General features: G+C 39.4%; 1 protein-coding gene across 1 annotated transcript in view; it reads left to right on the forward strand.

Moving 5' to 3' along the window:
- Positions 1 to 8,063, forward strand: part of LOC103515110 (fucolectin-3) — an 80,228-nt gene extending 72,165 nt beyond the window's left edge. The window contains exons 3-5 of the mRNA XM_008480032.2: positions 3,891 to 4,103; positions 4,561 to 4,784; positions 7,777 to 8,063. Of these exons, the coding sequence (XP_008478254.2) occupies positions 3,891 to 4,103; positions 4,561 to 4,784; positions 7,777 to 7,992 (653 nt within the window). The 3' untranslated portion in view covers positions 7,993 to 8,063. The remainder of the gene's footprint in view (positions 1 to 3,890; positions 4,104 to 4,560; positions 4,785 to 7,776) is intronic.
- Positions 8,064 to 10,583: the final 2,520 nt, after the last annotated feature.

The raw sequence follows: 10,583 nt of genomic DNA on the forward strand, positions 1-10,583 counted from the left end.
GGTGGGATTCGAACCCGGGACCTTCTGCATGGCAAGCAGGCGCGTTACCACTGGACCAACCGTGATTTTCCTTTCGGAATTTCCCATTTCCCCTCTTCTGAAGTTCGTTTCCCCCTTTTGTCCTAATGGAGCCTGTACTAAACCATAGGGAATCCAATATAGCGCACCATCGCGGAATCGATTCCGTTTCCGAAAGGAAGATAGAACTCGACTTGGAATCCGCACTTCGCGCCATCAAGCGGCTGGTGCTGCCTTTCCAGCTTCGTTTTCCCGTGCAATCTGTACATCCGTGATTACCATTATTGAGACGTCCGTGATGCCTGGTGGTACCTAATGGTTTTCAATAAGGTATGACTATGACTGTTATACTTGCAGGATTACTCACTAGGATTTATGAGGCAACGGGTATGCCACACTATCAGGGCACTTTGTGATTACCATTATTGAGACGTCCGTGATGCCTGGTGGTACCTAATGGTTTCCAATAAGGTATGACTATGACTGTTATACTTGCAGGATTACTCACTAGGATTTATGAGGCAACGGGTATGCCACACTATCAGGGCACTTGGACTTGGCAGTGAGTATGGTTCCAATTAGGGTTATTGAAAATTTATGTTATTTCCTCAAGAGAATCCTACCTCGTAAAACAAGTCTTGAAAAAACTAAATGGAAGAAAGCACAAAACGAAAACTCAGCCAGATTTACTGAGGCAACGGGTATGCCACACTATCAGGGCACTTGGACTTGGCAGTGAGTATGGTTCCAATTAGGGTTATTGAAAATCTATGTTATTTCCTCAAGAGAATCCTACCTCGTAAAACAAGTCTTGAAAAAACTAAATGGAAGAAAGCACAAAACGAAAACTCAGCCAGCAGCCAGCCTAGTTAGCTTGGTTACCTTGTAAGCGCTAGGCCGCTGGTTCAATTTCCGCCTGGGGCGGATTTTATCCTGAACGGATAATGTTTGTTATCGAAACGCTTGACTTTCCAGTATCCTGTCTTCCTTCTCTCTTCGATTTCAGGACTATAAGACCTTATACATAATTGGCAATAGCCAGGGTGAGGGTGATAATCATCAAGAGATTGAAAAAATTCACACCTGTTGATCTATGTTCATATCATCCTGAACGGATAATGTTCGTTATCGAAACGCTTGACTTTCCAGTATCCTGTCTTCCTTCTCTCTTCGATTTCAGGACTATAAGACCTTATACACAATTGGCAATAGCCAGGGTGAGGGTGATAATCATCAAGAGATTGAAAAAATTCACACCTGTTGATCTTTGTTCATGTTCACACTCTACAATTCTATAGTATCCGTGTTCACACATGCAACTCGTCAGAAGTTCAGAAGATACGAGTACCATAACACTCGGGTACCTGACTGGAGAAAGTACCTGTAACGCAGATATATATCAATATATAATAGATATAGGTACGTAGGTAATATAGTATGGCCCAGTACGTACGCCATGTGATACATGTGGAATGTATACCTATACATAATCTGGTTCTTTCTTTCCGTGCATTTCATACTTGCATATGGACAGTCTGCAGTATTGCATACGAACAAAATGCAAGTTATGCATGTGTGTGAGACATACTATGAGAAAGTCGAGGTGCACTGAAAAGATTGCGACATCTTTGTATGCAAAAATGCAAATTTTTAGTTCTACCCACTTTGCTGCTGCTGCTGCTGCTGCTGCTGCTGCTGCTTCTTCTTCTTGTTCTTCTTCTTCTTCTCCTTCTTCTTCTTCTTCTTCTTCTTCTTCTTCTTCTTCTTTTTCTTCTTCTTCTCCTCCCTCTTCCTCTTCTCGTCCTTCTTCTTCTTTGTCTTGTTCTTGTTTTTCCTCATCTTCTTTTCTTTCTAATAAGTACTTACACATACCTCTCTGAATAATAGCGATGAGAAAGTATGTGGGAAGTGGGAAGTCATTATTACTCATTCTTTCCGTCAGCCTAGTTAACTTGCAGGGTAGAGCGAGTCTGCCTTATAAATAAACAATCAAGTCCAGGAAGAATAATTTTCCCCCGTGAAAACGCTAACGTGTCCCATAAGCCATAAGTTAGTCGTCAGGAAATGTTTGATAAAAGAAAATAGTGTATTTTTGAGCCATCTTCAATTCCCGCCCAGTTAGATTTTATCCTAAACAGATAAGGTTCGTTCTCGGAACGGCTGCTCACTATCTCGTTTTTCTCCACACACAGATTATTTTTTCTACCCCACTGCTACACCAAGTCATAATCTTCCTTGAAGATCCTATGGATTCATCTTCTTGTCAGAATTTGACGAGGCGCCCGGCTAGATTTTATCCTAAACAGATAAGGTTCGTTCTCGGAACGGCTGCTCACTATCTCGTTTTTCTCCACACACGGATTATTTTTTCTACCCCACTGCTACACCAAGTCATAATCTTCCTTGAAGATCCTATGGATTCATCTTCTTGTCAGAATTTGACGAGGGTTGGAACATCCCTCTCAAAAACCTTAAGACGAAGAAGGATAAAAAAAACTCGTAACAGACCTACCTATGACAGAAATACATACACGTACATAGATATAAGTAAAGGTTTAAGGTTTATGAATGTTCAGTGAAAGTTTAGGAAAAAGGTAGGTATAAATTTTCTTAGTAAATCTTTAGAGTCATCCCTATAGGTACCTATTCCTCAGTCGGTGGTTGGTTAGCCTGAGTGAGTGTTACTGAAAGATTTTTTTCTGTCGTGAAAAAAAATGGTAGATAGGTAACAGACTATTTGTTGCTTAGGACACTGAAATTGTACTCAACAAAAAGTTGTCTCCCACTGATGAGCCCATCATCATGAGGACCATTAGACGATTAGTTCAGAAGAAGATTTAGAATTAGGGGTTAATATCTCGGATGACTGAAAAATCCATTTCATCTCGAAGAAAACTGTTTACAATAGTATTAGGTATACCTTGGTTAAACAAATAACCTAAATTGTGCATTTAGATCATAGGTACTTGGAAATTCCATTCCTCTGCATGCTTAACTTCATCCCCCTACGTTCCTGAAACGAGTTTCTCTAGAAGTCTAGACAAGAGGTATTAGGCACTTTGTACTTATGGAGAACGATTCATCATGATTTGTTACCATGGTGACAGAGAGTATCCAGGAGCTAAGATTCTTGAAACTTGGTACCAAATGTATCTAACTTTGGTAACCAATATACCTAAACATAGCAGCTCAATCAACACTATTACTGTTAACTCCTATCAGTCCTAGCTATCATTCAGGTGATGCATCATAATCGCGGAGAACGATTCATCATGATTTTTACCATGGTGACAGAGAGTATCCAGGAGCTAAGATTCTTGAAACTTGGTACCTAATGTATCTAACTTTGGTACCTAATATACCTAAACATAGCAGCTCAATCAACACTATTACTGTTAATTCCTATCAGTCCTAGCTATCATTCAGGTGATGCATCATAATCGTCCCAACCCAAACTTAATATTGGAGGAATGTTTAATTCTTATGGTCAGGACCACACTCAGAGTTCAAACTGACTCTTTGATTTAGCGATCTGATTGGTTGATTAGATTCAGGATAGAATCGGGGTTCAGGATTGTAACCTCTTTTCTACCCGGTTTCTAAGTGGTTTCTACCCGGATAGAATCCTATTTTGGTTACTTGGGATAATACCAACTATACTCACCTATTGAGCCATTCAAGCCTACCCGGATAGAATCCTAGTTTGGTTACTTGGGATAATACCAACTACTCACCTATTGAGCCATTCAAGCAGCGTTGTGAATTTATGAAAAATCTAAAGCTGAAGGAGCTCTTCTCTTTGACTTTGACTGAAAAAGAAAAATCCCTCTATATTTCGCATTAAAAACCTATTCCCCCCTCTTTGTTTTCAGTTCTGAACGTAGCAGCGGGCAAGGCCCCAATGCAGGTCAGTTCAGAAGCTGGTGGCATTCCCCAGAAAGCCATCGACGGCAGTACAAGTTCCTTCTTCAACACGGAGACTTGCACCCTCACCCGCCCGGAGCGAGTACCCTGGTGGTACGTCAACCTTCTGGAACCCTACATGGTGCAATTGGTGCGCCTTGACTTTGGAAAATCCTGCTGTGGTAAGTTGTATTTTTCTTTAGGGATGGGTGGGTCGGGGTTGTGTGTGTGCGTTTTTTTTTCAGTTGAATTTGCGTCAATGGAAAATCCATTCTTCTGACATTGAAAAAGGTGAAACAACAAGTTACAGAATTATGTAGGTACGTCGATAAATGGGATTTTCACATGCAAATCCAATGGACATGAGGACCATGAAGTTTTTCCTGCGCCTGGAGTAAAAAGGATACTAACTTATAACTACCTAGTTTTCAAAAGGTAAAAAAACGTACTAAATTCGAATAAAAAAGTTGCATAATTATGTAGGTTCGTCGATAAATGGGATTTTCACATGCAAATCCAATGGACATGAGGACCATGAGGTTTTTCCCGCGCCTGGAGTAAAAAGGATACAAACTTATAACTAACTAGTTTTCAAAAGGTAAAAAACGTACTAAATTCGAATAAAATTCTTGATTTCAGGCAAAAACAAGCCAGCAACGATCGTGGTTCGAGTAGGCAACAATCGGCCCGATCTGGGCACCAACCCGATCTGTAACCGATTCACCGGTTATCTGGAAGAAGGCAAACCTTTGTTCTTGCCTTGTAATCCCCCCATGCCTGGAGCTTTCGTAAGCGTACATCTGGAAACCCCTGCAGGCAATCATCAGCTGTCCATTTGTGAAGCGTTTGTCTACACAGATCAGGTGAGAGCCATTATTTGTTATCCGTCATGTAAAAGTAAGGCCAGCCACTCCCTGACAGATGCATCTGGTCAGGGCCGCCTGTCAGGTCGACCTGATTGTGTGTTTGCTCATCAGGTATCAGGTAGACCTGATAGGCGGACCTTTTCAGACGTACCTGTCAGGTCTACCAGATAGTGTGTGTGCTCATCAGGTTTTCGGAGGCACGGTTCGTGTTTGAAAGTGTTTTGCAAAATTGGTGGAGATGCCAAAACTACGAGTTTTAACAAAATTATAGGTACGTATCTTATGTTTGTTGAACTCGTACCCTTGTAGCGGTCAAACCAGTCCCTAACCTGTAGGTCATCTGTACTCTGCCTCTTTGACATAAGCTGTGCCTATAAGTGACTGTCACTTTCTAAATTCGTCTAACCTGTTTATTTAGTTTAGATTGTCAGGATAAATCTTTCTAATATTAGTAGTACTATTCGAATCAATATTTCATATTACAATAGAAATTATAAATTATAACAAATACCTAAGGGAAAGAGTTTTCAAAAAATAATAATTGGAAAAAAGTCAAAAGGAAAAATAATAAACCCCACCCGTGCCTAGCCACATTGGGTTTATCATACTTAAAATGTAAAAAAAAAGAAAAAGAAAAGATACGGGTACTTAAATAATGGTAGACATATGATCTTATTTAGAACTTCAAAAATTAAGAGTTCTTCCCTACTACAGCTTCATTTCCGTCTGACATATAAGATGCAGGCCAATCTATCTCACTATATCTTGAACTCCTTTTGAACTAATTACGATATTGAATTCAAAACCAACGAAAAATCTTCGAACGGACCTCTGAAGTCCCTAACTGGGCGCTTTTATGGGTTAAAAAAATCACCGTTTGTCGTAGCCATTAGGCCAGTGGTGACTCGTGCTAAAGTTAGAATGTTAGATAGACGCTGCTATGGGTTTCGTTATCCAGTCGGATGAATTCAAAACCAACGAAAAATCTTCGAACGGACCTCTGAAGTCCCTAACTGGGCGCTTTTATGGGTTACAAAATCACCGTTTGTCGTAGCCATTAGGCCAGTGGTGACTCGTGCTAGAGTTAGATAGACGCTGCTATGGGTTTCGTTATCCAGTCGGAAATCTAGTGGCGCGGTCAAACTTTGACTTGGTGGGATGGAGCGATTAGCTCATTAAATTTTGTTCCCAATGGAGCCTTTGTGGCCCTTCTATCTAGATACTGTTCTAAAAAAAATTAAGTAACTATTCTGCGGTTTCTATTTCCGCCCAGGCCGGACTTCATCCTAAACAGATAAGGTTCGTTCTCGGAACGGCTGGCATTGTCCTATCCTGTCCTTTTCTCTTCAATTTGGGACGATAAGACCTCTACTGTTACAGTTCCCTCTGTCAAACCTCTTAAAAAAAAAAAAAAATCTCCCCCCTCCCTCACAATTAAAAAATTTCTCAAACCTTTTGAAAGAAGCAACTTTTCTTTAGTCGCCACTGTTTAAGACGTATTGGTTTATCTTTCCTATTTATGGGTAACAAATGAGGCTCATAAAACAAACATTTATCCTCCCGAGTCTCCAATACACAAAGCTTAAACAAGATATTCCAACTCAAAGATATTCTAAATTCTCTGGTCGGCATGTCTTCAGAATAACTGTACATTAGAGGCAAGCTTTATGTTCTCTAAATGGAAACCTATGTTTCGCGAATGTACCTTATTTGTTTAGGATAAAGTTTGTTGAGGATAACGTTCGCATTGGGCGAAAAGTGAACCCATGACCTAGCGCTCACAAAGCAAGCGACAAACACCTCTAACAAGATAGACACAGACCTTCGGTCAAATATTGTTATTCCACAGATCCATCTCAATATTCTCATTTCTGCTACTTCACATTATTCCCACTCTAACTCTATTAATTTATCTTATCCCTCCCCACAGGCACTACCTGTATTTTTCATATTGTCGACAAAAGAAGACAAAAAAAAAAAAAAAACACAATTGAAACAAAAGTTATGCGTTGTAAACCTATAGGTATAGGTAGACAAATAAAAATAAACCATACCTACCAATTCCAATAATTATGCAAGTTGTACGCAATTACCTAAGTTAGGCTTGGAGTTATTCGTTGTCACAAAGAAGCTGAAAACACACAATGAAATATGAAATCGAGCCAGCGGAAATATGAAATAATGAATCTAGGTCTTGCGAAATATGTATACCTACCTAGTTACCTGTTGTACAAGCTGACGCATAAAACTTTGTTCATCAGGACACGATTGCCCGAATACTGATTCCAAATCAGTAGATAATTAATCAGTAAGGTACATTCTTCAATAGTAAGTGGCATACCTATGTACTCGTAGGGTCGTAGGTACGTCATCGTCACTTAATACGTAGAATCAGAGATGAGTTAGTTATAAAACCCAGAAGTGTACGGAACTTTAACCCGAACCGAAAAAACATCTGATTCATGACTATGTTTCTGCAAAAACTATAATTTCAAAAAATCCCAAGCTAAGAAACAAGCTGAAGAATGAGAACAAGTGAGAACTCTCACTTTCACTGCAGTTCAAAAAGAATAGCATAATATAGGCTTGTAGGAATATACCTAGTGTGAAGATAAAAGCTCACATACGAGATACGAGGCTCTAGTAAACTACAGGGTACAGAGGTTCGATAGAGGGAACTGTGACCATTGAAGGTCTTATCGTCCCGAAATCGAAGAGAGAATGGGGACAGGATAGGAGATATCCAGCCTTTTCGCGAATGTACCTTATTTGTTTAGGATAAAGTTTACTGAGGATAACGTCTGCACTGGGCGAAAAGTGAACCCATGACCTAGCGCTCACAAAGCAAGCGACAAACACCTCTAACAAGATAGACACAGACCTTCGGTCAAATATTGTTATTCCACAGATCCATCTCAATATTCTCATTTCTGCTACTTCACATTATTCCCACTCTAACTCTATTAATTTATCTTATCCCTCCCCACAGGCACTACCCATCGAGCGATGCCCTCAGTTCCGGGATCAGCCACCAGGCAGCACTGCCACGTACAACGGCAAGTGTTACATCTTCTACAACCGCCGTCCGATGAACCTGAGGGACTCTCTGGCCTTCTGCAGAAGTCGCGGAGGCTCCCTGGTGGACGAAAGTAATCCTGCCCTGCAAGGATTCATCTCGTGGGAGCTGTGGCGACGTCATAGGTAAGTTTCTTCCACCTTTAAAGCTGTATCCCTACATAGTCGACGGCCTTTGATCGATGTCACAACATATCATACACTGTCACGACATAGATTCACCTCGTCGAACGATGGTCTTAGACTATGTGTGGACACAGCTCTAAAGTCACTCAGAAAAAGAACCTCTAGAGCAGCGATTGCCATTAGGCCACCTGAAGCAAATTGGGGGTTCGCAGCCACCAATTTTGAGTCCGCGGAGCTTAAGGTTGATGACTATACTGCTCTAGAGATTTTCAAACGGCTCAAAATCTATTGAAAATGTTCTTCGTTTGTTGAACATTTTTGCCAGACTTCATTTAAATAGGAAAAATCGGTCAGGAGGTGAAACAAACAAACAAAGCGTCACACGCTAAAAGAAAATCGTCAGACGAATATTCTGGGCTGGGATCAACGTCAAACCCACTCCTGATGACAGAGGGATTTGAACCCGAGCACTCCTAATACCTATGGTTCTTGAGTCGAGCGCCTTGACACCTCGGCCACTCTTCCGGGTGAGAGGAGTGGGAGAAATAGCAGTATATTATCTTTTCAAGCGACAATGAGAACAAAAATCAACGAACGATTCAAACATTCAAAACATGCTTCACATTCACATATTCAAAAGAGTATCTCAGCATAGGAGCATCATAGTCAGTACACGTTCTTTGTTCTAAGGCGTCCTACATTCTCACTATTTAACACGCATCCAATTCCATACCAAAATAGATGTGGTTGGGTAAGTAATACCCTTTCATACATGTAGCGGTGTAAGGTGCCCTGCATAGTGTTCTTACTGTATTTTATCCCGACGCAGTGGGATTTTTATCCCTTTTCAGGGATTTTTCAGGTCTGACTGGGATAAAAATGAATTTAGGGATTTTAAGGGATTTTTAACAATTTTAAGTGATAATAATTTTTATTCATCTAATAAAAATACATTAATTATTTAAAGTCAATATTTAAGGGTATTTGAGTGAAATTTCGAGTGTATGGCCGCCATACACGCCTTATATGGACGCTACGCCACTGGATATTTTTTATCTACTTAAATGTATGAGTAGAATACTATAATGCAATGTAAACCGTACCAGGACTATACCAAGTATCGGTCTACACAGTCTACAGCTACAGTATAGCAAAGGTATCGTATCTCTATACGATTGTTTTCACTTATACTATGAGTAGGTACATATACATACATAGGAAGATTACTCTTTTAGATTGGTTATTATTGTTATTAATAAATCAAATCATTAAGCACTTCTGTACTATGACATTTGATTTTTCTTATCCTCGTGAACTCCAAGTTCCGGACTTGTCTTTCACAAAGAGAAGGACTTTATAGACTCTCCAGCTAATAAGAGAAATGCAGTTTTGGCGTCTCCACCAACAACAGTAAAATAAAATTGGAAATTTATCTACTAAACACAAAAAGTAGACCTACTATCGTCTATCTTAAAAATAAATTTGGGGAAAGTGATTCTCTTCTTTAAACAGATCTACGTTTTACAATAGGTAAGGTTCCTAACGATGAAAAAGGTATCTACATAGTTATAGGCTATCACCTACCTAGGTATTCACGTACACCGTACACGTATTCACGTACACTGATAATAATATGTGTACCTACCTAACAGGTAGTACCTATATGTACCCTTATGATTATTATCTATCTTATAGTTTCCAAAACGTACACAGGTACCTATAACATACTCGCAATATGGAGCACTATTACCATTTATAAGAAGTGCCAAACAAATTATGCCGATAATAATATATGTACCTACCTATTAGGTAGTACCTATGTACCCTTATGATTATTATATATCTAGTTTCCAAAACGTATACAGGTACCTATAACATACTCGCAATATGGAGCACTATTACCATTTATAAGAAGTGTCAAACAAATTATGCTTATCGTTCACACAAACACATTATCGTTCACACAAGGGAGACTGGTAAGAAAACGTTGAACTACGAGATCAGCAAATCTACGTTTTACAATAGGTAAGGTTCCTAACGATGAAAAAGGTATCTACATAGTTATAGGCTATCACCTACCTAGGTAGGTACACGTGAAATTTCTCGAACTAAAGAGTTTAAGAAATTAAGATAAAGACTTCTAAGAGATAAATAAACAATCAAGTCCAGGAAGAATATTTTTTCCCCGTGAAAATGCTAACGTGTCCCATAACCCATAAGCCATAAGTTAGTCGTCAGGAAATGTTTGATAAAAGAAAATAGTGTATTTTTGAGCCATGTTATTTGCTGACTTTAAAAATTAAACGAAAAAGAGTGTGATACATCTTCACTATAATTGGTGGAGAAGCCAAAAAACGCATCACCCAGAATTTTATTTAGAAAACTAAGAAGATTTCATAAAAGCTTAATAAAATTTATTGCTTTTCCACTGAACCAAAACAATGTAACTTTTCGAACAGCCTGTCTCATGTTATACTCGTACATGAGGTTACTTTTGGTCAAATGGCTTCCAGATTCACACACGGATCTTCGTTCACATAGATTAAATGCGTAATGGCAGCTAAGGAATCCTATTTGATAATGTAACTCGTCATT

This window comes from Diaphorina citri, unplaced genomic scaffold, assembly GCF_000475195.1.
Source record: "Diaphorina citri unplaced genomic scaffold, Diaci psyllid genome assembly version 1.1 scaffold1278, whole genome shotgun sequence".
NCBI classification, from domain to species: domain Eukaryota; kingdom Metazoa; phylum Arthropoda; class Insecta; order Hemiptera; family Psyllidae; genus Diaphorina; species Diaphorina citri.